The 27,129-nt window shown below is 37.6% G+C and overlaps 4 protein-coding genes across 10 annotated transcripts in view; 1 reads left to right on the top strand and 3 right to left on the bottom strand.

Annotated features, from left to right (window-relative positions):
* Window positions 1-6,483, bottom strand: part of kcnn1a (potassium intermediate/small conductance calcium-activated channel, subfamily N, member 1a) — a 37,303-nt gene extending 30,820 nt beyond the window's left edge. For 2 of the 6 annotated variants that reach the window (XR_008187207.1, XR_008187204.1), the window contains exon 1: window positions 5,393-6,482. Coding sequence is in view for 3 of the 6 variants with exons in the window: in XM_052615936.1 (XP_052471896.1) it covers window positions 5,393-6,382 (990 nt within the window). In the remaining 3 variants the exon portion in view is untranslated. Of the gene's footprint in view, window positions 1-5,392 lie in introns of all 6 variants that reach the window. The other 4 variants (XM_052615954.1, XM_052615946.1, XR_008187203.1 and 1 more) reach the window with 3 other exon arrangements.
* Window positions 6,484-17,416: 10,933 nt separating this feature from the next.
* Window positions 17,417-18,921, bottom strand: LOC128023428 (insulin-like peptide INSL5). Its single transcript, XM_052610659.1, has 2 exons — window positions 18,269-18,921; window positions 17,417-18,150 (listed from the first exon to the last, which is right to left on the bottom strand). The coding sequence occupies exons 1-2, from the start codon at window positions 18,453-18,455 to the stop codon at window positions 17,876-17,878; spliced, it is 462 nt and encodes a 153-aa protein (XP_052466619.1). The 5' UTR covers window positions 18,456-18,921; the 3' UTR covers window positions 17,417-17,875.
* Window positions 18,922-19,262: 341 nt separating this feature from the next.
* LOC128028681 (potassium voltage-gated channel subfamily V member 2-like) lies at window positions 19,263-24,012 on the bottom strand. Its single transcript, XM_052615969.1, has 2 exons — window positions 22,422-24,012; window positions 19,263-21,228 (listed from the first exon to the last, which is right to left on the bottom strand). The coding sequence occupies exons 1-2, from the start codon at window positions 23,736-23,738 to the stop codon at window positions 20,929-20,931; spliced, it is 1,617 nt and encodes a 538-aa protein (XP_052471929.1). The 5' UTR covers window positions 23,739-24,012; the 3' UTR covers window positions 19,263-20,928.
* Window positions 24,013-25,253: 1,241 nt separating this feature from the next.
* On the top strand, window positions 25,254-26,517 carry LOC128028688 (40S ribosomal protein S28). Of its 2 annotated transcripts, none has more exons than XM_052615984.1 (4): window positions 25,254-25,362; window positions 25,635-25,682; window positions 25,932-26,054; window positions 26,392-26,517. In XM_052615984.1, the coding sequence occupies exons 1-3, from the start codon at window positions 25,324-25,326 to the stop codon at window positions 26,052-26,054; spliced, it is 210 nt and encodes a 69-aa protein (XP_052471944.1). In that variant the 5' UTR covers window positions 25,254-25,323; the 3' UTR covers window positions 26,392-26,517. The 2 variants fall into 2 exon arrangements, with proteins under 2 accessions (XP_052471944.1, XP_052471936.1); XM_052615976.1 differs by having other exon boundaries at window positions 26,395-26,517.
* The last annotated feature ends 612 nt before the right edge of the window (window positions 26,518-27,129 follow it).

The following is a 27,129-nucleotide window of genomic DNA, read 5'->3' on the forward strand; positions in this document are numbered from 1 at the left end:
AAGCAACTAGGACTGACCTGGTAAGGTCACATTCAAAAAGTAGTTTTATTGTTTTAAAAAAAATCCAATGTACAGACTATTGTGAAATACAAATCTTGATACGATTTGTAACATTTTGATTTCAGGTTTAATCAATTCTGTATTTAGATGTATTTTTCAATACATCCCCATTTCTTAAAATTTGCCAATTTAAAGTCCACCTGTAGCAAATCGATGTGTTTTTGTAAGAAAAATATCCATATTCAAAACGTAATAATCACTTGAATCTAGCTTGCGCTAAATGTTGTAATTGGAAGCAGTTCTGGGGGAATTACGTACGAGGTCAGCATTGTGCATGTGCTGCTCGGAAGTCACGAGCGCAGCAAAGCAGCAGAGAGATCAAAACAAAACAATGGTTACTAATTATCAAACGGTATCAAACGAGGATTTGTAAAGAAGAATGTCGGAAGATTTCGATATATGCCAAGAGGAGACTGGTTTTCCTTTGCTAACATAAGGAAACTCACCAGCGCAACGCTGCCCTCATACTTCATGCTCCCGGAACTGCTTCTGTGTACAACTGTGCCAGATTAAAGTGATTATTACGTTTTAAATATTTTTCTTACAAAAACACATGTATTCACTACAGAAGGCCTATGTCCACCCCCCGGAGCCACGTGAGACACTTTTTTTTAAGGATGGGAGCTTTTTATGTCACTTCTTTTGGACTGAAGCACTGCAACACCCGCTGACTACAGTGATAGAGTTTGGAATAGCCAGGACAATTTATAATATAACTCTGACTGGATTCATCTGATAGAAGAAAGTCACATTCACAACACCATTTTCAACTAAAAAAGGAAATCTCTTTTTGACAATTGATTTACACAACAATGCCGTTTTGGAGGCATGAAAATGCAAACCTTTGAAAATGGGTTCCAAAGATCAAGTTTTTGAAAACGACACCATTATCATCTCTGTTACACTGTCATGTAAATTAATCCTTTATCTAAAAAAAAGGGGAAACTTTCTGATTGCCACTGATGTGAAATGTTTTTTCATTCCTTGTGTAACACATTTCCTGTTTTCACGTTGGCGTTTTGACCATTAGCTATCACTAGTGAATGAAAAGTAATAATTCCATTTTCACCAGGCTCATTCATATGTTTTTATGTAATCATCTGTGTGGTCAGCTGAGATAAAAACTACACATTTCCTGACACGATTCTCTGATGCTGGACATTATTATATCGCACAAAGAAAACGCAGAGAATGTGCCCACTGGCCATCGAACACCTCTGTGATTATTTTCTGTATTACGGGCTGTTGTGGCTGAATGTCCTTCATGAAACCTTTAGAGCAAACTGATCCCATTTAAATGGACCTTTTAGTCTGAGAGGAAATGAGGTGGCTTGGAAGATAAAGAAAGGAAGAAAGACTTTAATAGAAGAAGGGACCTTTAAAGGGTTAAATATAGACCTTTCCTCTTCTTCCTTTTTATACAGTTCTTCCTGAAGCAGACTTTCTGGCTTTTTGAACAATAGCGTTAAACCCGGAGGTGGTGTGACCCTTAATAAACAGGAACCTCTGTGAGCAATGCTGCAGCTCTTTAATGTACGTATAAAAGACACGTGATGCTAATAATATTATTCGTTAAAAATGACTTCTGATATCTCTCTCTCTCTCTCTCTTTAACATATACTAATGATGCCACAAATGCAGAAAACCGCACTACTATTTTCTTTTGACAAAGAGAAGCAATGGCTGTAACACAGGTTTAGACACTGGTGCTTAACCATATCAAACACAGCTTCTAGTCTTCAGTTTGATCGCAGTACCACTGCATTAATACGGAGATAGGACTGATATGGCATTAAATTGCTGATTGTTTTCTTTCAAGTCTTAAATTTTTCATCATATAATGTATTAATTAATTATATTAGAGAGGTTTATCTGACGTTTCGCATGACATTACTTCAACAACAGAGCAAGGATCACTTAGCAAGCAAAGAGAGGCCAGCCAAAAGGAAACTCTTAACACTGACAAGAAGGAAGAATGGGAAAGTATTTACACAAGCAAAGCACAGAAGTATATGTTAAGCCTTTCAGAGCACAATGTCTGTGCTTGTGGAACTGTGGATCACAGAGGCCACAATAGCAAACTACTATTAAGTTTCAGTTTGTGTCACAGGATATTGTAATTGATCGGTCCCTCTCAGCCAAAATAAGTCTTTGTTTAAGCCATTAGGGCAGAACAGAGTGGATGGACAAAATGTTACAAATGCACAGTAAGGATATCAGCCTACACGAGTAAACCGCTTTTTATAAAAAGCAGAACAGTGCCGCATAGTCAAAATGTCATGCAAGTTGAGTTATTTATTATGAAAACAATGTCTTTATATGCACTTAGCTTAACAAGCACACAAAAGTGTTTTTTTCCGTATAAATGTCTGATTTAAAAAAAAAATCTAATAAATGATGGCTTCCCTTGTTTTCTTCTGTTGGGAAAACTGCCAGTGTGTCTGCAGAGTACAGCTGGACACATCTTGAGTGGAGCAATCATGATCTAAGGATCAAAGCTTCATTTAATGATATAATTAAATGAAATGGAGCATAAATAAATGGATGTGCGGAACAGATATTGAAGGTTATTTGTTGCAGTACTTCAGATCAAATGTAATGGATAGTCTATGTATTCCAAAAGTCCTTTTGTTTGTGTTACCGGCAGAGCAACGTGTCTCCCATTAACAAAGGTTGTACAAAATAGAACACAGTATTCAGAAGTACTAAAGGTCTCTGACTCCACCATGCACGCTATATTCTGCCCAACTGATAAGACTCTCTATCTAAATTAATTTCCTTTGACAGTATACTCTCATTAGTATCATTCCTCTCAGCTATCTAGCATCAGATATCAAGAGGTTTTTTTTTCTTCTTCTTCTTTGAAAAGGTCAGTTTATTTTTCTTCTTTTGTTAGCTTTCTTCCTGCCAAGTGCTGCCAGTGCTGCGCTCGGGTTAAATCCAACCTTGAAACTCTGGAAACATAATACTAAAACATTTTAGTGAAAGGTGCTGTGTGTAACTTGTTCATGAAACTCATTTGAAAATTATTTTTAGGTTAGAAAATGTATTTTTTTTTGTATTATTTTTACATTTTACAAATGCATTTTGTGACAATAGTGGTGCAAAAATTAAACACTTTAAGGTCAATTATTAACCACAATGTAAAAAGAAGAGAATCTAATCAAGGAAAAGTGATTTGCATTAGAGATATGTGATATGGTATGTTTTACTAAAGGGACATTATGTTGCTTGATAAAGAACAATGATTGAAGCCAAGTACTACTGCAGGAAATGGATTTGTGCTGATTTTGATCTAATCCACGTTTTAATGACTACATTTTTATCCATATATTCTGTATTTTTTTTATAAGCCCTTACTCTGTGAGACTTGGCTACTACTACCCAAGAAGATAAGCCACTGTGATCCACCTATAACAAAAGGTATTTCAGGACCTGAGAGAGAGAGCATGAAGAAGAATGGAGAAATGAATGGATCCTCGGTGAGTGGCATCAGATAACAGGGTCAGAAAAATAAATGGAGCCCTGGGAGCTGTTTGAGTCTTTTGAATGAACTGCAGATGAAGGCACTGGTGCAAAAAATAATGAGGGCATCATTTGGACACACTGTAAAAGTGGCACAGATTCATACAGCACAGTTATCTGCAGTACACTGTAAAAAAAAAAAAAAAATAACTAAGGTTAAAGATTTCTGGAGTATATTTAATAAGAAAATTATACTAGTCTTTCTACTTCAAAAAGGTCATGGTAATTCAATGTGTTACTGTTTATTTAATTAACTTTGAAATTTATGAGTAATTTATGAGTGAAAACGACTTCAGCTAGTCCAAAATGCTGCAGCCAGACTTCTTTTAAACTGTCGTAAACATGAACACATAACCCCAATTCTCAGATCCCTTCACTGGTTGCCAGTTTCTCAGAGAATAGACTTTAAAATTCTCCTCTTCATTTATAAATCCCTTCATAACAAAGCTCCTGTCTATTTATCTGAACTTCTTCATCCTTATACTCCATCAAGAAACCTACGTTCCTGTGACCAGGCTCTGTTGGTGGTCCCTCGTGTTAGGCTAAAGCGTAGAGGGGAGCGTGCACTTGCAGTGGCTGGGCCACGACTCTGGAATACCCTGCCTTTAGAGATCAGACTGGCCCCTTCCTTGTCTATTTTTAAATCCTTGCTAAAAACTTTTTTATTTTCCTTAGTGTACTGACTACTGTGTTTACTGTCTACATTTTGAAATGGGTGGTTTTAAATTTTTGTCTGGTATATTTTATTTTTAATTTATTTATTTATTTTTTTTTTTTATGTATGTGTAATATTCTTGCTCTTATGTAAAGCACTTTGGTCAGCCAGGAGGCTGTTGTAAATGCGCTATACAAATAAATTGAACTTGAAATTGAACTTGAAAACTGTTTCTACACCACATTTTTTTTCAGTATAGTTTCATTGTGTACATGTAAGCAGAGATACAATTGTGTTTTAATTTTTTTCCATATAAAAGCAAAAATTAAGTAAATGATTATGATAGCTTAACTGAGCTATGAGCGAAACTGGATCTAAATTTTGGTTATGTTCTGTCCTGTGTCAGACAGGTGATGAGAAAAAAAAGGAAGAGTGAAAACTGACATTAAATCCATCAAAAGTCCATAAACAAACCTTTGAGCCTTTTTTCTACAATTTCAGTACTAGATTGCTTACTGCATCTCTTTGACTTTGTATGGCTATAATTATTAGTCAAAATTTATTTTATTAAAGTATTAAAGTAAAGTATTTAGACTAAAGCTAAATTATAAAAAAAATCTTTATTTCTTATACTATATACTTAATTGTTGAATTTTCAAGTGGCAATATGATGTCCAAACTTTCCATATTTAATTTTTTTCTCACTTGAATTGTCATGTTTAACTATTTTAATACACATTTGGGCACTGCAATTAGACTCTTCATAAGAGAAATAACAAGTTTTGATGCACTACAGATTAAATGCCTGTGTGTGTCTGTGGTGTGTGTGTTTGTGTGTGTGTGTGTGTGTGTGTGTGAGAGAGAGAGAGAGAGAGAGAGAGATGTGAAAGTCACAGTGTGTTTTTATGTCCGCGTGAGAGTATGCATGAGATGCAGTGTGCTTGATGTCATCGTGTTGATGGGCTGCTTTCGAATACATGTTTTAGCAAATCAAATGAGCCTCCTCGAAACATGCCGATTATTCATTTAAGGCAGCAAAAGAACACCAACAATAAATAACATAGGACAGGCGTGGTCGCATATTACGCTGCGTAAATTCTCAATATGTTGCATATTGAAAGCTGTGCTTGTGCCCCTACATAAATAACCTACCTTGTGTTTGCTTGCGCGATTTCTCCTGTCCTGCTCGTCGTGGGGCTCTGGCCACAGTTGACTGCTAGAGCCGTACGGGGGGCTGCTGTTGTCACTACTAGACACCGACGAGTTTCTCTCTAGCGCGCGCTCGCATTGATACGGCTGACAGAGTACGATTTCCCCCTCCTGGTACCCGCTGCTGTCTCGGTCACTCTGCTGCCGCTGGAGGCTGTGCTCCTGCGCGCGACCCTGCTGATGCTGATGCTGATGCTGATGCTGCAACAGCGGCGCCTGCTTGTTTCGGAACACTTGCCCCGATCCGCTGATGCAGTAGGTGACGGGCAAGCTGCTGCCCAACAGTAACTGAGCCTGAGGCTCAATTACTTGCCTCTCCTTTTCTGCTTCCTCGCGTGCATTTATCTGTCCTTGACAAGAGTTTGGCAAGAGTAACTCAAAGGAGGGGTCCTTTTGTTGATTATAATAAGGTTGCCGCAGCAACTGGTTTTGGTCTCGACGCCCCCCCTCCTCGGTGCGACGCTGTAAGATGTCTTGTTTGTAATTAGCACTCTTTTGGCGAGTATCCCGTGTATTAGAAATGTGCGAAGGCAGAGGCGACGGCAGCAGATCAGATGGGGAGGGCTGCGGGGAAACTGAAGATCTGTGCTGAGGAGAATGGCTGCTCTGCGAGAGCCCCTCAGAATGACACTGATAGCCAGATGAGGCCCCTGGAAACGGATGCGGCTGGTTGTCGTAAGGCGCACGGTCAGCGTGCGCAAGGCTGCAGTGGCCGGTCAGAGGCACGCACTCGCCGTTCCTGGTGCCGCGGTCCGGACAGGACTGTACATGTTGGCTGTGATGTGAGGAGGTGGATCGCTCCTTTATCGATGGCGGTGGGGGCGGCAGACTAAAGAGCGCGGCGACTGGATGAGATCCTTCCTTTTGACTGTCACGAGCGTCCGCGTCGTTGCTGTGCTGCTGGTGGACAGCTCCCGCGTGCCGATGCCGCATCCCCTCAATATCCGCGTCTTGTTGTGATTGCTCCTTTGCCTTGTAAAGCACCGACACCCATTCATTGCGATGTACCCCAAAAGAACCGAACTGCCTCGTCTCATTGGTGGGCTCGAGCGAGACCTGCCTCTTGACGTCATCGCCGAGATGAACACCGCCCTCGTGTGAAAACCGCTTTATGTTTACAGTTGATAAGATTAAACCTGAGATGCGAACTGGGTATTAGCAAGGTCATGCACACGGCGAAAGCTGGATGCCTTGACTGGACTGACATTTTCATGCCTGTGCCATTATTAAAAAGAACAAGCATTAAACACTTCAGGGGACAAGTGCGCCTCTTTTATAAATTGCTTATGCTTATTACGGCATAATGTATGTCCAAACTTGCGTAGGCCTATACAATGGGAACCAAGTGTTGAGTGGAGGGAAATAGTTAAACAATAGCACACGAGCATATCCGTTACTACAAGATTATTGCGAGTCTGATATCGCTTTTATAATTGTTGGGATTATCAAGTTTTGATGGACAAGGATTAAAACAAAGAAAGAAACATTCAGACATCATCTGTGAATCAGTTTGACCAGGTGTAGAGAACAAACTCGAAAGAAAAATTTGCTCACAAAGATCATTAGCAAAAGGTTATTAGCCTACAAAAATATCAATTGAATTTAATAATAGTAGCCTATATTCATTATAGAAATCTCAATGTATCTTTTCCTTTACGTGATGTTTCACTATCCCTTCATTCCCTGATATTTCCAGATTTTCCATGACCGTGGAAAATTATGCTTCATATTTCAAAAACTGACATTTTAGACAAAATGTATACTGTGACTGTGTTTAAAATGCTCTTTACTCCAGACGGCTGCTGCTCACTACTCTGCACCATTCACATACTCTGGTCTATAATGCCATTCACACAGAAAAGAAGATTGATACAGCGAAACATTCCAGTGCTGTTATTCCAAATCAATAAACTTTGTGACCGGAACTGACTGTTGTATAATGTGGAATAAATCACACTTGAAAAACACAAGGATGATGACTAATGAAGAATGGATCTTCCATTTAAACACAAGGTGCTCTGTCCTTGATTGACACACACTAATCAGGTGGTTCATTCTATAATAAATTTACTATGCCATCCTCATGTAGTTCATTTTAAAAGATAATGCATATTCCATTACCAAAAATACATTAAAGAATTGAACACTGCATGGAAAATTATGAAGAGGTTTTTATCTGATTCTCAGCTGTCATATCCTCCAGAAACATTCTCAGTCAGAATCATTGACTCACATGCGGTTGTTAAATATCTTAACAAGTGCAGACAAACAGTTCTCAAATAGAAAGACTTTTTTTTTTTTTTTTGTAATTTTGTATCTCTTAATAAATTCTCCACCCACACATATTCCAGCTTGTGCAATATAGAGGTCTCAGTATAATTCAATCACAGAATGCCAATTCATCATTCAATATGATAAAACACACATTTTACATGTCAGAGATGAAAGACTTCAAGCTGTTGTGCAAGCACAGATATAAATAACTTTCCTCATTAATATCAATGATAGTTTACTGAGGACATCCCATTATGCTGGATGATAATGAGAATGGAGATGAGTGTTGGAAAGAATGAAGATAAAGATGCTTTCTATGGTCCTGAAAAAGACCAAACCATGAGAGCTGTTGATCAGGTATTGCTTCCATTGTGAGGACTAAAAAGACAAGGTCACTGAAACCTGAAATCACCTACAGTCCAGGGACTAACGGTCCCCACATGAAAAACAGCTTAATAGAAAACAATATGAGAATTCACGAGTTCACATCTACGTATATTAATTCAGTAAGGTTATGCGTATTTGGCGTGCTGTCCGGGTGGAGGGCTCAGAGCTCGGGATGAGGCCCGAACCCAGAGTACTCCCCCCGGTTGTGGTAAGAGTAGATGGATCTATGGTGAGGAGAATGGGGTGGAGGAGGGATGCTGAAAACTGTCAATGAACAGAGGTAGGTTCTGCTGTTATTTATGCCTTATCATGAGTTGATTACTGATTGGTCTCCACTTGTGTTAATCAGGTTAATGAACTGCGACTGCTTCTCCCGAACTTTGTTATAAAACTACATATAACTTTAATCTAAATTCTATAAATACAGAAAAAGATCTGTGTGACGTATATGTTTATGGAACAGAATTTTCTTAGTAAAAAGAAAACAGATAACCCTAACCCTAACAGATAACAGAAAGCCCCAAAGAATATATAAAAAATATTATTTGATCCTATGTAGTAAGCAGGCTCTTACAAGTCATTAAATCTAACCAGATTTATTAATAGGATATGGCAACTAAATAAAACGATATAATTATATAAACTGATATAACCACACTATTAAATAAGAAACTGCAACTGAAATCGAAAATTGTAACTGTTGTAATATTTTGATACTTTTTAAATTTTAAATAAAAAGCTACATTTTCAAAATCCCATTATTTTATATTGGTTGAGTTTTAGTCCCAGCATGTCAGATGGCAAGATATATGCAAAGTAAATGTCAAGGCATTTTGCGATCCTGTCCATACTTTTTGCAAGATTCAAACTCCATTACTGTATTATGAGCACAACGTACAGTGTTATACATACTGTTATCAAATTTATCAGGAAAAAACATCTCTGTAGTTTTGTATAGAATTTTACTCAATATGAACAGAGAACAATTTAACAGCAAGGGTTGGTCTGCAGTAGTACATCCCAAAATGAAGTACGACAGCCAGTGTGAAAATGTAAATCTCTCTCACACAAACATATGTAATGCTTCAAATGCCTCTCATTTGAATAAGAATCAGGCAGACATTGCTGTCAATGCTTGCACTGGACGGAATGCACAATTCAATATCCTGCATACAGTCCATCCCATCTGACTGACTGAGAGACGTTACCTCTAAAACACGCATCACAGAGCAATGCAATCTATGGAATATAATCAGGATGATAAAACAAATCAGTTCTTTCACATACACAGATATTTTGAGGGGAAATAAAGGACCTGAACTGAGCTGACATGAGTCGTGATCCACAAAGATTATTATAAATGCCCAGTGGGAAAGGACGGGGACCAGACCTAATACACCAGATATGCTTGCATTTTAAGACAGAAATGACATTCAGTTTGCTCAAGCACATATTAAAATTGAACATTTTATGCCAGTATAAAAAGCAAGAAATCTAAAGAGTTGAAGGATTTGTTTGTTAAAAACAGAAAGCCTTGATGTAGTGTTTGCATTTTAGCTTGAATCATTTTGGACCCTTTCAGCCTGGATCTATCACTCACACTAAGAAATGCATTTTTCATTTTATTTATTTACAAATGTATTTTGCTTTTTGTAGCTTTATTAATGTTGCAGTTGTCAAGAACAATAGAGAATATTTTCATACTGATCAGCTTTTTACGTGAAATAGATTTAGTTATAATGTCACTATAGTTTCGAAACAGAAGAAAAGCATAACTTAACACAAAACATAAATAAATAAATAAATCACCAAGAAAAAAAGCCCTCACCAAATGTGATTATCAAACAAACACTGAGTAGAAGGCGCTTGCTTGGATTTATAGAGGGGTGGAGGGTGTCACATATTTTTCATCTTGCCTGACAAAGGTTGTCTGTATAAATGAAAGGGCAACATGAAGATAGGTCAGAATAAATCATCACAAAGATATGCTTCAAAGGCCTTGAGAAGAACCCTTCTTTCATCACCTCTGGTCTGCCATTTTAAGGCTAATAATAACAGATGGAATCACATGAAATACCAAGTGTGAGCTGTGGCATTAAATCCTAAATGTCCAGTAAGTTACAGAATCGCCACGATCTTACCTTACACTTTTACACATCTTCATTCAGATCCTTTTGAATGCTCCTGACAATGACATCAGCACTCTATATAAAATAATATAAAATACACACATATAAACAAATTTAAAATAAAAAGCGGACGTTGTTTTCCCGAAAAAAAAAGAAAAAAAAAAGGTAGCCCACACCGACACAATTCCTCGTTGTCCTGTGTGGAAATTCTCGGTCTAGTGGTGACGGGCATGCCCTCCAGCGCGTGAATATGCATGCGCCCGATGGCGCGAGAACTCTCCGTGTCTCCCCTTCACTTTCATCTCCAAAAATGGTACGTTTGCCTCTTGAAAGGTATCTCAAACGGGGAATAATGGAAAACACTTCCTCCGCAGTTAATTAGGCTATATACGTCGTGACTAATTGAGGGGGGGAAGCAAAAATCCACGCGTCCAACGTGTTTTTCACGTGCAGCAAATAGTTCATTGGTCGCAAGATCCACACTAGACCGTCACGCCGTAGCATTGTTTGAGGATCGTGAGAGGAGGGTTATATGACCTTGTGACGTGTTGTAAACTGATGGGGGGGATCCCTGTTCTATTTTTAGATCTTGGTTGTTGAGAGACTAGCGGGGGTGGATGAATAGGGTGGGGGCTCGGGGGTTCCCGTGCACGCACAAACCGCAGCAAAACTGATCCTAGAATGATGCTCATGCAGCTTTCGGAAGAAAAGGATTCTACATATGGACGCACCATTGATGGAGACACCATTTTTCTGTTGTCTTATAAGGACTTTTGTTGCCTTTACATCCTCGTGGTTTTTAGAAATGCATGGAGCTATTATATAACAAATATATATTTTTTTAGCACGTGAACAAATATGTTTCAGCATGTTTTTAACGATGTTTGTAGCCTATTAAATTCTGGAATAGCATATTGTTATTTTTATTGTGCTTAAAATGCTTATTGTGTTTCAGTTCCCCTTTAGAGAAATGCCTTTAGAGATTGAATCTTTTGCTGATACATAACATCCTTTATTGATACACTGCTGCTGTTGTGGAGCCTGTATTTTGTGTACTGGTGAATATGCTGTGCGCAGTGCAGGAGTGTGTGGTGGATGTCTCAGAATGACGGGCAGTTTGCACTTGTTTGCAGCCTGACAGTTCATTTAATCTGACAGACAACATTAGTGTGGAACATCAACTTAGTTGCATGTTTTATTTGGAAATTTTAAAGTCATGTACAGGCCCAGTCATGGCATTATTCTCTCTGCAGTGTTATCTGAGTTATGCTATCAACGATTTCTCCTCATTTCAAATATCTCTTGATTGTCTTTCTTCACTCTTAATGAATCTGTAGGTTTAGTTATGCGATGGAAATAATATTACACAACACAACTGTAGCTTACACAGTGGTGGAAGGTGCATCAGAGTTGAGAGTAAATTATGACTCTTTTTTAATTATCTTTAAGAGGATTAGAAACCTTTGTGCATGAGGTTTGCCCAGGGGCCATTATTTGACATAGGCTACAAGCAGCCTGTCACTTAAACCAGAATTTAATGGGATTCAATTGTTTGTGTTAATCAACCTCAAAGTGACTTTATTACCAAAGAGGGTGCGAATAATTTTGTGGGGAAACAGCAGGGTGCCACGGTCTGATGAGGCTATTGGAATAAAACTGAAGTCAGCCGTTAACATTATTGCATCAGAAGATCAGCAGAAGCGAAAGAGAATGAACCGATTGTTCAGGTGATTTTATTTGATAGCAATGTCATATCTTTCACCTTCCAATAATTACAGTCTCCTTTCACTGAAGACATCCCATGGTAAGGATACAGTGGCTTATTTATGTCTAGCCTTGATTATCTGCAGTGCATATTGAGACAAGGAGAAAGACTTTATGCATGACTTTTACAAAGAGCTTGGCAGGTTCTTTTGAGTGTCATGGTTGGTGTCCTTTTCTTGTTGGAATTATACCCTAATTTTCCTCACATAAAGTCTTAGCAACAGTACTACTCTCGTTTTTGGAGTGAAATCTGCTTTCACACAAGATTATGTGAATGTACTCTGCAGGAATTTATGATGTCCTAATTAAGCCCTCTCTATGACTTTCACAGCTGCACACCTGAAAGGAAATGAGAGTCAATCATCTTAAAATTCGCCTGACTGGAACGGAAGGCATTCAAAAACATATCTGATATCATTCAAAGTCTTTTCATGACTATCCTGATTTACTATTGTAGACTTTCCATAATGTACTCACCCTGATGTTCTCAACCTTTATGACTTCATAACACAAAATAATATATCGTTTTTGGAAAGTCATTGGACGTTCATTATTCAACCTAAAACGTTTAGAAATTTTTCAGGTGAAAGTATTCCTTTTTAAAAAAGCATACGTAGATAGATAAATAAATAATATTGGAATCAAAGGGAAATATTAAAAATATAAAAAGTCAATATGAAATGCAAAAAATTTTTTACAAAATCAAGGAAATTTAAAGTAAATTTAGTACATTTATTTGGTGGGTTCTGCATGGAAGATGCAATCTCTATACAATGGATTTATGAATACTTAAATACTTATCATTTGTTTATTACTTGTTGTGCAGGGATTTTTGTTGTTGTTTTTGCAGAAATCCTATGATAAACTGCAGCTGCATCAAGGTTTATTTTTTCCTTTTATTTTACCAAAAAACATGTATCTCTGGCAGCAATTCAAAGAGTCATCAGGTTATTGCTGATGAAATAATATTCAGCACTGTACCGCAGTAGCTTACTGCATTAATCTGTAACATATGCGTGGAAGACAGCAGTCAATTAATATTAATGAATTGTGTTCTCTTGATTGCTGAGAGGGACCACTGAGCACTTGGTGATCAAGTCTCAGTAGTGATGCAGAGCCTATTAAGATATCTCCTGTGAGGACATCCCTCACAATGTGTGCACTATATAACTGCAAGTAGTAAGAATCTAATCATCCTGCTTGCTCTCTGAGCAACAACTGAAGGAATGGTGTATAACATGGTCACTTGTGAGCAGTGGAGTGCACAGACCTCTCGAGGGGCAGAAGAGAAGTTGCATTACAAGGGTACAGTTGTGGTCCGTGTGGATGTATATTAGATCAAAAGGGCACTTTAGCAACAACGATTAAAGAGGCATGGGCTTGAGACCCAACCCCCCCTTGCACGCCACTGCTTGTGAGGCATGACCGTTGCAGCGGCCTGTAACTGTGTTGCAGCTCAGCACCACTGCAGTACACCTCCACTGCAACCTTAATTATGCATGGCAGCTGTAGTGAAAACACCCACTCACTCAGAGGGGAAGTGCAGGGGCAGGAAAGCAGATAAGAGGACTGTGGAGTGGGAGTGGGTGAAGTCTGTTTGTGCTGCGGATGGGATGTAGGATTTGGAAAAACAGAGAGCATATATGCTGATAAGCTTTTTTAAATACAGTAATCAAGTTTTCACAAGATGTCTTCTTTCTTTAATAAATGACGCTATATAGGGCTTCAGGCTAACAAATGAGAGAAGTAGTGCCAACCAAAAAAATGCAAAATTATAATAATTACCATATTACTATTGTATTTCATAAATAAAACCAGTTACTTATAATATCACAAAAAATATTTCTCATGGAAATTGATTTTTGACAGTAAAGCACTGTTTGATTTTGGATGCATTTACATGTATTTTTATTAATAACAGTAACAGTAACAGTAATAGTATCTGTACGAATGTAAAACCATAAAAAATGTAAATGTGTTAACACTGCGAGTAGATATTTTATTCTTATTAAAATTTTACGGGTGATACCATTCATGGCCACTACCACTTTAAAATATATATATATTTAAACTACTTTTAATTATTAATACAATTTTTAGTATAAATATAACTGCAAAAACTACCATAATAATTACTGTAAATACTCCTTTAATATCTTTAATTGATGCACTTGCACAGGTGCTATAATCAACTTGTCTCACAACAGTTTTCCGTCATCCCTCCTCCACCCCAACTCCTCACTCTTAACTATTCTCATCCTAGACTGGGGATAGGGGGTTCTTTGGGTTTGTGCTATTTTATGGGCTCTTAGCACTCCCTCGGGACAGCCAAAAATGCTTACTATTTGCTCAATCCAATTATATGTGTGAGCTTGTGAATACAGTATAGGACTATATTAATATGATAGCATTCAACATGGATTTACCACATTTCAGGCAAAACAACATGGTTACAGTTGATGCTACTACAGTAGATCATTTAGTCAGTTCATTTAGTTCCAAGGTAAGAAAACTAAAGAGACACAATTTGTGTTAGCCATAATGTGAAATTATACCTAAATACCAACTGAAATTAATTCATTTCCATTTTGGTGTTCTTAAATGGGCAAGTGGGCAGCGGGGGTATAATAAAATTGTTTGGTAAGGCTGGTTCAGCACAAGAAAAAGTGCTGTAAACATGCATTCAAGAATTTTCAGCACATTAAGCTCCAAATCACTCCCACAGATTTGGCGTAACCATGGTAGTTTTACCTGTTTACCTCGGGTATGTTTTCAGAAGCACTTTGAAGCTCAGATGAAAAGCTTTTAGTCTTGCTTCTTTTTTGGTCCCGTAAAATTTTGACCTATTTGTAATCTTCTGTATTTTTATTCTTTTTGTGACTTTTGGCTATGGCAAAACTTTTTTTGGCAAAACTCTCCCTGAAAATCTTGAAACCTTCCCACTCTGAGTCCAACTGTGTGTACTTCCCTCCCTTCGTGCAAAGGTGACACCTGGGTCCAGAGTAGTCATCCTCTTCCGTCGCCCCTTTCCCCAGTCCTTTTTGCTGATGAGAGCCGAGACACTGAAGGTCCCCCAGACCTCCAGGAGGAGCTCACTTGCTCCGGGGGAACCTACCAGGAGTAAGTTCGACTCCTGGTGCTTCCTGTCGAGTCGCTGCCATGCTGCCTCTGCCTCTGGTCTGCAACCCAGTTGATACACTTCCACACAGGCCATGTATGTTTTCCCACATGGACGAAGCGGAGCCCCATGGTAAAATGAGCATATACCTCATCGAGGTGATGTTCGCCCCGAATCTGTTTCCTTCCTCAGCCACGCATGATGCAGATCACTTGCAGGCTTGCATACTGACTGCCCACCTCGCTGACCAGCTTAACACTTCTGCTGGTGAAGCGGCACATGATGGTGGTGCTGCAGGTTTTTCAAGTTAAGCTCCTACAGTCCCTGAACAGAAGCGACATGAATGCGGATGCAGTGAAAGACTTTGGCACTATGACGCACTGCTAAGTATAAGGCGCTCTTGCTCAAGCCATCGGTCATTCCACGGAGTTCATGGTAGCCCTTCACAGGCACCTATGGTTTTGAGCGCTTCTTTAAGGTGCATCCCGATCTGTTCATCATCATATCATAAAATGTAAATGTTTGGGAATTGTGTATTGTTCTACCTCATGCTGGGTGTGGTCTTATCCCTTGGTTCTGGCTGATTGAAATCAAGAGTCAATTCCAAAGGTTGGAATCGATCCCATCAATGGGAATTGACTCCTCATTCAGAGCCTTTTTCAGTTCAACAAAGCTTATCTATGAGTGTTTCTAAAAAAAGGAAGGCTGCATCCTACGAAAGCTGCATATCTCGGCTGCTACGTCATCAAACTTTGCTCAAGGCCATTTCAATTTAAAGGATCCTTGAGCAGCCTTCGTTTCGCACTCTTCTTTTGGCCTGTTTTGGAGGACACATCTGATGCACACATTTAAATTCACTAGAATAAACTGAAAGAAAATGAGTCTGTACCGAGTTGTCCGAGTTTGAGGATGCAGTTTCCATTTGAGAAGCACCCATTAATCTGTCTTTTGCTAACCAACAGTGATTAAGTCTGATTTGTTTCCACTAAAATGTTCTTTCAGACAGATTGTTTTAATGAACCAGTTAAAAAAAAAAAATTCAGAAGTTATTTTATGGTCGAACTGTCTTATGTTGTCCACAATTTTGAGCACTTCATGACAGAATAAATCACGACGTGTTTGAGGGTCTTGATTCTATTTCCATCTTAAATAAAATGCAATTTTTTTTTACATTTCTATCAGCCAATGAAAACTCTGAAAGAAAACGATAAACAGATGAACTACAAGCACTTATATCAGTATTGTTGTTAATGTTCTGGTTATTTTGTTTCAGTGTACAGTTTGTTAATTTTGTGCAAAGCATACAGATAAAGTTAACTTAATCAGCTTAACTGTGCATATGTATTTTAGACACTTCATGTCTTGTTCCATTCATGTAATAAACACATGTCCACTGCTTTGCTGTGGGCTATGACTTATTTCATGGGCATTGCAGACAAAACTACATTTTAAAAATCAATCAGAGCTATAGAAATGTATCATCATTTTTACAAATAAATCTTCATATTTTGAGAAAGCTACTTTCTACGACCTTTATATGTAGTACAGTCATGGTGAGAGAGGTTCCTTCAATCTAAAAAACATGAATCGAAAACAAGAGTGGGGAATTGATTCTTGGATCGAATCCCATCGATTCCAGAACCAGGAATCAGAATCGAACAGCCCTGCACAGGCCCTGTCTCAAGTCTCATCCTAAACCCTCTCTGTCTTCCTCTGAGTCCACACTTTCATGACATAATGCCGCTTTGACTGTCAGGTAGAAGTCTGCTGCAGATTTCGTCCCAGTGTAGGTTCAGCAGAAAGATGTTTGACTGATGTAGGAGGTGTGTTTAGTAAGTAATGCTTTTACTACTAGTGATACCCTCAAGGGGTAAGTTTGTAATATGGAATGTTGAACTAGCCTACTACAAAAAATGTAATACAGATTACACCAGCACAATTAATTTGTATTTCAGTGATGAATTAATCAAATATTATTAACTGTAAAAAAAATGGTACGCTTTTTACAGTTTGAATTCTTAGAGTTTATTTTTGTTGTCATTGATTAAATATACAGCCTGCATGTTCACCAAAAAAAAAAAAAATCAACAATTATACTGACATTATCTTACACTGTTTGGATTCATTGCACAGAAGCCCCTGTCAGTGTCACCTGTCCTACTGAAATAACTGATCAGTCATATACCACCAATCTATAATTTCTGTATATATATATATATATATATATATATATATATATATATATATATATATATATATATATATATATATATATATATATATATATGAGCCATCATATATGTCTATAACAAACAGCACTTTTCATTAAATTGCATATGTATATCCACACAAGGTCCCATTAGTGCATTAACTAACAATGAGAAATACATTTGTTACAGTATTTATTAATCTTTGCTAACATTAGTTAATAAAAATGCTACTGTTCATTTTTAGTTCATGTTAGCTCAGGTGTGTTAAAGCATATTACAGTAACAGTTACAGCTTTTTGATTACAATAGTTTATCAGTGAATGCTAAAATTAACATTTTTAGATGAATAAATAATTTAGAATTATTTTAATTGTTAGTTCATGTTAGGTACAGGAATGAAGCCATGTTAATGACTATGAACAACAGTGGAACACAGTTGAGGTAACTTAGATGCAGTGTTTAATGAAACATAATTGATTATACCACATGCAGCTTCAGGACCTCTTTAGGGCTCTATATCCGTCCTAGGAGAGCTTGTGTGAGTTTAGCAGTATTGAATCAGTTCACTCATAGTGCATCCTGAAGTGCAGCAGACGCCCGCTGGCCCGACATCACGGCGGGTCCTGGAGGACATCCTGAGATCCTGCACAGTGCTGGAGTGTTTCATATGCTCTGCTGGTGGGCTTATGTGCTGCTGGTGGGGGACTAGATGCTCTGCCTCGCTCTCGGGGGATTCGTGCTCCCTCCACTGCTCCTCCTCAGCAGTCAGGGTCCCTTTCTGCGCAACGAGGGCGCTGTTGAGCCAGTTTTGTAGATTCCCTGAAAAGGGACAGATCATATCAGCATGAGATATTTTCATTTATCAACACACAGAACAGAGTAAATAAAAGGTTAATGAACTGATAACTACATGAATGTCAGAACAAGGCAAACCTACTATGGGGGTTTGCGAAGTGAAGGTCTGAATCAGGTGAATTCCTTTTGAGTCTCGAGCTTCCACACGATGTGACCACCATCCGAATGAACTCACGACCACAAAGCTTCACTCGTACATCTTGACTCTCAGTCTTGGAAATCTCCAGAATAATTAAAAAAGCTAAAGATGCAAACCCCTTCATGTTCATGGTGTTTCTTGAGGTGATCAAATTGAAACAAACAATATTCAAGTGTGTTCAGGTACAGCAGGCTACCTACCAAAACCAGTTTGGGGGTTTTTATACCCCCCATCAGACCCTTGTCACACATGGTTTTACAAGCATCTATCTGGCCTTGAATGAAGAAAATCACGTTCTGATCTTTTAGGCCTTCAAGCTGGAACGTATTTCAGATAAAACGTGTCAGCTGTGATATATTGTAAGGCATTTTCAAGGAAAATAGTGATAGCTGGTCACATTTTTCGTATTTCCTTATAATATCTCTTTTATGAGTTTAGAGAAATGCGTCAATGAACGTGAACTTTTAATATTAGGGGGAAAAAATGGATAAGACACTTCATATTAACCATAGATATCACTAACTCATCTAAACACATTAATTTAATGGTTATGCTCATATTAATACGGACCTTTTATCTAAAGATCACATTTTTTTTATTTATTCTATCTAAACCGTCTAAATCAAATTTTTGGTCTTTAGATGATTTGTGAATTTAATGTTGGTTATTAAATGTTTTTAAGGTCTATATGTTAATGGAATGTATCTGTGGACACATTTATTCATTTGGATAGCTAGGATAAAAAATATACTGTTTTTTTATTTATTTTATTTTTAAGTGAAAAGTGAATGAGACAGAAGCCCCCTAGTGGAATGTTGTCGCTAGCTTTTTTCTCATTTATTTTGATAATTATTATAATGAATGTAGTAATTATTTAATACATTTTGAATTAGTCATTTCAAACATCTTGATCATTTATAATAAACAATAGGCCAGCTAAATGCAATCATTTATTAATTCCCTTAATAATATCTTGTGATATACAGTATGCATCATCTTGAATCTTTAAGTTATCTTTAAATGTTTTAACAGGAAATTGGTGGTCATCTCATCTTCATACTTTTATACATCAAGATCTTTAAAAAGATTATGCAAGACATGCAGGGCACTTTCTTGAATTCGTTTTGATTTGAAATACTGATGAATTTTGTGTTTGCTGTTGGTGTGGATTAAGCACAGGGGGTTAAGCAACAGAGGAGAAACATGTAATAAATAACAAAAAGATACATTAGTTATTCCAGTATTGTCTGAATTCACTAGATGATCCCATAAATGACCGCTATGCAGTAATTCCTGCTGTCAGTGGCAGAGGATGACCTTTCCTTTATAACAAAGGCCACTAACATGCAACTGTCAATGGCTCCTGTCTTTACAATCCCTTAATTGAAGTTGAACATTTCACTCAAAACATTGGCATCACGGGTCCTCTTGATCCTTAAATCCCATTAGACATTAAGTCAGACGCTTGACTTCTCACAGACGGTAGCTTACGTGCTCACTTAGCACTTCGATTGTCTTCAGAGAAGAAAAAAAAAAATAATAAAAATAAAGATGTTCATGGGAAAACTCTTAAAGCAATACAAACAAAGCCATTAATACTAAGCCAAACGAAAGCAGCTCCTCTGAGATTCACATTGTGCATGGGCTAAATACAGAAAATGTTGCTTGTTTCATGTAGTTTCATGGAGCCTAAAGATTTTTAAGTAATGATTATACTGAATTATTTATATAGCGAGACACATACTATGATCTAGTTCTATCTTATGAGCCAAATTTTCATATCTTTTATTAGTTTTTCAGTATATGCAAGTTGCAGGAATATGTCATGTGACACAGAGCCCTATGTTATCTAAAAGTTTGATGATATGATGATATAATGTATTATAGGAAAAATATATGATTATACTGGGAGAAATGAACAAGAAATTTGTTATTGTGTCCTCTGACTTACTGTTGATATGGTCTTATAAATAAAAATCATTACAAATAATAAAACAGTATGGGAAATCACTCTTCAGAACTTCCAAAAACAGTCCAAACATATGTTAGGCTAATCTAAAATAAAGGTAAATGTAAAATATTATTATTATTATTATTATTCCAGTTTTATCAGTCCTTGAGAGTCATAGCATCAAAATGCACTTGACCTAGAATAGAAAATATGTGAAAGCAACACTCCAAATACACCAAAGGTGTCTGAAGGCCACGTAAGTCTCACTTGATCCACGGAAATCCTTTTTATTTTAATTGAGGAAGAAACATCTTCAGAACTTCAGGATTCTTATATGTATTTATCTGTACAGTGCACTTCCACCAGTCTGTGTTGATGTTGCAATTAATAGTCTGCAGTCTGTGATGTAATACCTTTTTTATCTGAATCCATTTGTTTCCTGAAATGAACAGATGCTGCTGAAAATCAGCACGAGGTAGTGCGCCAAAGATCCTCAGCGACATGCCATTTGTAAGCCATCTTAAAGCTAACGGCTTAATTTACTTTAACCTGGCGTACACTCATCTTTTAAATCCCGATTTAATTCAAGGCAGGCTGGGAACCTGAGCTCTCTGTTCAAGGGCAGTGAAGGCAGTTTGGGTGACAAGGACGTTTAGTGATGACACTGACCAATATGATGTCTATTGTCCTCATCGGATTCTTCAGATTGGGGCTCGAAGCAGTTCTCAAATTTTCTTTGCAGTCTTTTTTTGAGGTTCAAGCCCTGCTGCACTTTTGTGTTAGTGTCCTCCTGGGCCTTCAGCTTGGCATAATAGTCAGAGAACTTGTTAAACAGGATGGAGATTGGCATTCCATTCAGAATAATACCAAAAGATATGCACCCGAAGGCTACCACTCGACCAGAGTAAGAAATGGGGACCACATCTCCGTATCCCACAGTGGAGATGCTCACCTGTAATAGAGTAAAAGAAAGACGATATTAAAACAACGACTATTTAAATACTGGACAAAATATTAATGAAAGACCAGGAAAGAAGCCAAAGAGAATTATGTTTCCATATCAGTTCAGCTCAAAATTTTGCAAGCAGGTCAACTTAGTTAACGTCCAGAAAGTTCCAAACTAATCTAACTTTTCCAATCTGCGTGGATGCCTCCATTTGAGCGGCATTACAAGGTATTATACAAGATTAAACACAGCTGCCAGAGGATAAAGACTAACAATTTAAAGAGGATAGAAGGATACAACAGCCACAGCAAATGATGATAACGATAACAATAATAAAACACTCACACGCAAGTGATGCTATTTATATCTATTGTGTGTGTGTGTGTGTGTGTGTATGCATAAAAATGGGTTAAGTATGTAAGCTTTGTACAGAACAGAATGAACAGATTTGGCTATTTAAACCACATCCTATACTAATATGTGTACATTCTGAATACATTTGCACAGTATCCTTACAGCAAAACAAAAGCTTCTTAACCAGCTAAACTGTTTATTGGCTTTAGTGCAATGTTATTTTAGTATTATTTAAATACTATCATAGTATATTGATACTTTGAAATAGCTTTTATTTTTATATTTTCAGTCTTAGTAATTTTGTAATAAGTAATGTGCTTTTATAACTTTTTTTATATTTCTACTATCTTAAATTAATTTTAAATTTTTATATTATTTTCGTTTTAGTAGTTAAACTTATTTCAGTTTGTTGACACAGCAACATTTGCATCTAATATTTTTTTTTTGTATCCAATATTTATATTTGTTTCACTTTCATTTCAATTACTATTTTTCAAAGTTGTATTAAATATAGTTTTAGTCAACAATAACAACACTTCCGTGTGGAAGACTGACCTGTATAAAACCCAAACCTGATCACCACTGGTCCCCCGTGAGCCCATTCTGTCGTCCCACATCTGTGTCTGACCTCACTGATGCTCTTGTCTCTGAGTTAAAAGCCTTCCCAGAATAAAGAAGGCTGATATAGCAGCAAAGTCCTAATGATAGCATTGATTTTAAAACTACATGCTTAGGTGTGACGTCTGGATGTCTGCATAATTTTGGCCATGTATTTGAATAAATGAATTATACTGCAATTCTGCTAATTGGGATCAATGTTTTGAGACAATCTGAGACGTACTCACCGCTGCCCACCACCAGGCATCTGGTATACTGCTAAATGGTGTTCCTGCAACATCTTGTTCCACTGAGTGCATTAGGGCAGAGAAGGTGAAGATCCCCATGATAATGAACAGAAACAGGCAGCAGACCTGCTCAAAACACTGGCGAAGAGTGAAGCCAAAGGCCCGCATGCCCGTCGAGTGCCTCGCCAGTTTCAGGATGCGAAAGATTCGCATGAGTTTGACAACTTTTAGCACTTTGCTAACTTTGCTAACTCTCGACATCGTTTTCAGATCATCTTGGACGCTGAGATCTTCCTGGTCAGCAAACGCCTCAAATACCAGCTGGATAAAGTAAGGCATGACAGCCACTAAGTCTACAAAATTAAGTGCACTCTTCAGAAAATGCTTGACGTTGCAAGTTGTCAGCAAGCGAAGGAAGTACTCAAAGGTGAAGAAGAGAATTGAAGTGATCTCCACACACTCCATGTAGGTCCTTCCGTAGATTTTATAATCTTTCAGTTCATTCACAGTATTTAGAGTCATCGCTACAATGGAGATGAGCACAAAGAGGCTGGAGAACACAGCAAAGGCCTTAGCAGCCATCGAGGAGTATGGGTTCTCCATCAGGTCCCATAGCATCTTACGAATGCCACCAAAAAACATGGTTTTGAAACCCTTTTCACTATGCTGGGGCTCGATTTCTGCCATAAGCTCCCTGTTCACTTTGAGCTGGTCTCTTATCTCGTCTAGTTTCTCCTCGTAGAGAATGCGACAACAGCGAGGAGTGTCCCTCAAGCGCAGGCCCCAAAACTGCATCTCCTCCTCAAAATTGACAGGGCAAAGACTTTCCATTACCCATAATACATTGCTACAATAGAAATGGAAGATGTAGTGGAAGAAAGTAGGATCCCGGTCAAAAAAAAACTGATTCGTGAGCACACAATAGTCATCGCAGAGCGTTAGCTGCTTGGCGGGATCTCTGCACAGGGCTAAGCTTCCTATTCTGGTTTTAGGGTATCTGATAGCCAGGTGCTTGGGAATTGTAAAGACTTTTCCACCTACATTAACATTGATCACAGTTGAATGACGGTGTGGCATCTTTGCTGCTTCAGTCTCACTGCCTTTCCTCTTTTCTTGAACTATTTTGTCACTTGCCTGAGGTGGAGTATCAAGGTTGTCCATCGACGTCCAAGGTTTCACAGAGCTGTCTTGTGAAAAAGGAAAGGCACTCTCTTCTTCCTCTATACTCTGTGAAAAGCTGGCATTGAGTTTAACACTTGCAAAAAGACTTGAACGTCTCTTTTTCAGCTTCTTCAGATGTCTTCTTGGATTATCCATTATTGTGGTTACTTGAGGAATGGGTAAAGAACTAAAAAGAGACTCAATTCTTGTTAGAAATTAGGAAATTAGGAAAAATGGCAGTCTTTACATTCCAAGCATGGACATCCCACTTCCCTTTAAAATGCGTATTGGATTGCAGCTTCGAGGAAATTCCCAGACAGATACAGAAAAAATTTCTCCACTGCTTCTAGTTTTTTAGAGTTAGCAATATACTGTCTAAAAAGACAGAAAGAAAAAGCAACTGTATTTGTTTCGGCTCAAGTGAAGATCAAGAGTTGGGATTTGCCCCACCTCACTGATGCCGTAATCCCGTTGCTGTTCTTTCTGTCCTCGGCAGAGTTAAAAATACAGTCATGAGGATTAGTGTTGTGATTTAAGGATTGAGCCCTTGAAGGAGGAATGGCAAATGATAAATAGCAGTTGCAGGGATAATGTACGTTTATTAAATGCTCACAGCAAGTTTCAGGTATTCTTGCTTTTAAAGAACATATGAGTCCAATATTGTGCTCAGCCTGATATTTAAAAAATTCAGTGCCGAATATATGAAAATCCTTTAATCCCATAATTTCCTTATCTTGTTCTGTATTCTTCCATCTACCTTCATATCCACTCAGCATGTGCTCTTATGCACATTTCACCATCAATGTGATCAGACAAAACCTAAAATAACATAAACGTAACATATGGTTATAGTTATGTAAATAGCTTGCAGAAAACTTAAAATACATAGAGAACTGTTGACCTGCTTTCTCACTTCTGACTAAACCAATGGAAAATTATTTTCCCAGTTTCAGTGTGTTCAGATAAAATCCTTTTGTGCAACTCTGGCAAGTAAATATAATATGTAAGGTTTGTTTTTTTTTTTTGCTTGTTTGTTTTTTTACATTTAAAGCTATACTACAGACGTTCTGACTTTATTTACTACTTTTCTGTTTACTTAAGATTCAAAGAATGTGTTCAGAAAGGAAATAGATTTTTATTGTAAAATTATAGACGTGTATTATTTTACTTTTAGCACGATGTCGCTTATAACAAACAATTTTTCAATGTTACATACCCTGCGTTATTATTATGTAATTATTTTTTTTTATTGTATGTATTTTGAAACGTATGTTTAAAAGCTAGAATACCATAAACGAAACATGGTCATGGTTATGTAAATAACTTGCAGAAAAACTTAAAATAGGTAGAGAACTGTTGAACTGCTTTCTCACTTCAGACTAAACTGAAGGAAATTTATCAGTTTTTTTTTTAAGTTATGTTAAAAAAATAACCGGACTGACATAATCAAAAACCACGGTATCTCCAGATCTATTCAGATTCGTGATTTCTGATTTGGTCCTGTATCGGTAACATAAAAGTTTGCCCTCATGATCTCGGAACCGGAAACAGGTTTGTTGTAACTATAAAACTATAATGTTTTATTAATATAAAGTATTTTTTGTTGTCTATTTGCATTTTTAAAAACGAAACCAACATACAACTTAATATAAAATCTCATCAATTGAAAACATGCATTTTATTGCCGGTATATAAAACCCGTCGAGACCACGTGACTTCCTTTCCGAACGAAGCTGAAATCATGGATGCCAGCCGCGTGCAGCCCATCAAGCTCGCCAGAGTAAGAAAAAACGATTTACTAAATATTCCCGTTTGAATTATGCAATATACTACGTGTAAGATGAAATGTATATAATTTCAAGTCTTATATAACAATCTTAAAATCATCTTACAGCACACTAAATATAGCAATGTTGGCCTTTATGCCTTAGCATTAGCACATTGCTATTCGGCAGCCTTGATGGCGAACAGCTGCATATAATGTTGTTTTCAGCTCACATCACGTTTAACAATGTCTGTTATATTGGTGTTAATTGTGTGTTGTTGTTACAGGTTACAAAAGTGCTGGGAAGAACTGGCTCGCAGGGACAGTGTACCCAGGTGAGCTCAGACAGAGCTCCTCGTGCTCCGTGTCATATAAGTTACAGCATTATCACGGATTGTTTTATTAAGAAAAATAGCATTTATGTTATGCCCTGGAATTGAATGACATTTGTATTGTATTAAAAGTTACTTTATAAGAGTGACGATATATTTCGCAGGAAACTATATACTAGCTTGTATCCACACCTACTGCACATTAATTTTTAAGTATTAGCTGAATTTTTAAGTCTTGTTGTACTTTTATAGGTGCGCGTTGAGTTCATGGATGACAGCAACAGATCCATCATCAGGAACGTGAAGGGCCCGGTTAGAGAAGGAGATGTCCTGACACTTCTGGAGTCTGAAAGAGAGGCCAGGAGGCTTCGCTAGGTCAGTAAACATCATTCACTGCTGTAAATACATTGATCACCTCAGATTCTCGTGTCATGATGCTTAAGAATTCTAAGTGAATGATAAAAACAGAAATCTTATGAGAACCGAATGTCTAGTTTTAATACTCCGCTAATCTGACTGAAAGGTGCCTAATATTTAAACTTATCTCTCCGTGTTCAGATTATTTTAAATAACTCTGTTGTGTGCTAGATTACTGTGTGTTCCCCAAAATAAAATGTAAATGAATCAGTATTAGGCATATGTAATGTAACAGTGATTTGAAGCTTTTTCAGTCAGTATTGTGGATGTGCTTGATGTCATTTGTTTCTCCCAGCAGGGCACATGTGAAGACCTGCAGTGGCCAAACCAATACTTGTGGAGAGCGTCAACATCAGCTCTACAGTTGGCAGTTAAATGTCATATTGTGTGCGCAGTTCGAAATAAAATGTTTTGTGAATAAGTTGGTCTCATCCTCTATTTGTTTCTAATGAGGACTGTTTAAAGTTACCTTGAGTTTTACATTTACTATGAAGACCTAATAGCAAATTTTCCCTGTTTTTTGTCAGATTCAGTCCGATCCAAGGCAAGATCAAAATTTTGCGCTGTAGTATGCACATACATGCATCTACAGAGAGAAAGAGTTCAAACATTGTATCTGAATCTCAACTTTATTACAGACGTATGCAAATTCATTCAAGTGAGGACATGGTGCTCATTGTCCCCAAGATATAGAAGCTTTAAGTAAAGAATTAATTTTTCTGCCGTGGTGTGTTTGTGTGTAACGGTAGGTTTGTAAGGTCCACGTTTCTGTTGATTGTGTGTCCACGAGAGGGCGCTATTGTATGCAAAGATGGCCTGTCTCAGATTTGTCAGCCTTTGGTGTGTGAAACGAGCAAAACTGATCCTGCGTCAAGCACTGAAAACCGTTGCAGATGTTCCGGTCAGAGGCTCATGGTTTATTTTGATTACAGTTTTGTCCACCCCCTTGGTGTCTTGTTTGTGTGACTCTCTGGAGCATCTGTGCTGGCGGTCTTCACCTTTTATCTTGAATGCTGCAATCTATTTTAAATAA

The sequence above is a fragment of the Carassius gibelio genome, chromosome A2 (assembly GCF_023724105.1).
Source record: "Carassius gibelio isolate Cgi1373 ecotype wild population from Czech Republic chromosome A2, carGib1.2-hapl.c, whole genome shotgun sequence".
NCBI lineage: Eukaryota > Metazoa > Chordata > Actinopteri > Cypriniformes > Cyprinidae > Carassius > Carassius gibelio.

Bases quoted from the DNA above. Each gene is read 5' to 3' on its own strand.
- LOC128028681 (XM_052615969.1), bottom strand. From the start codon at position 23,738: ATGGATAATCCAAGAAGACATCTGAAGAAGCTGAAAAAGAGACGTTCA. The intron at 21,229-22,421 runs GTGAGTACGTCT...ACTCTATTACAG, and splicing joins ATGCCTGGTGGTGGGCAGCG to GTGAGCATCTCCACTGTGGG.
- LOC128028688 (XM_052615984.1), top strand. From the start codon at position 25,324: ATGGATGCCAGCCGCGTGCAGCCCATCAAGCTCGCCAGA. The intron at 25,363-25,634 runs GTAAGAAAAAAC...TTGTTGTTACAG, and splicing joins AGCCCATCAAGCTCGCCAGA to GTTACAAAAGTGCTGGGAAG. The intron at 25,683-25,931 runs GTGAGCTCAGAC...GTACTTTTATAG, and splicing joins CGCAGGGACAGTGTACCCAG to GTGCGCGTTGAGTTCATGGA.
- LOC128023428 (XM_052610659.1), bottom strand. From the start codon at position 18,455: ATGAACATGAAGGGGTTTGCATCTTTAGCTTTTTTAATTATTCTGGAG. The intron at 18,151-18,268 runs GTAGGTTTGCCT...GTCCCTTTTCAG, and splicing joins TCACTTCGCAAACCCCCATA to GGAATCTACAAAACTGGCTC.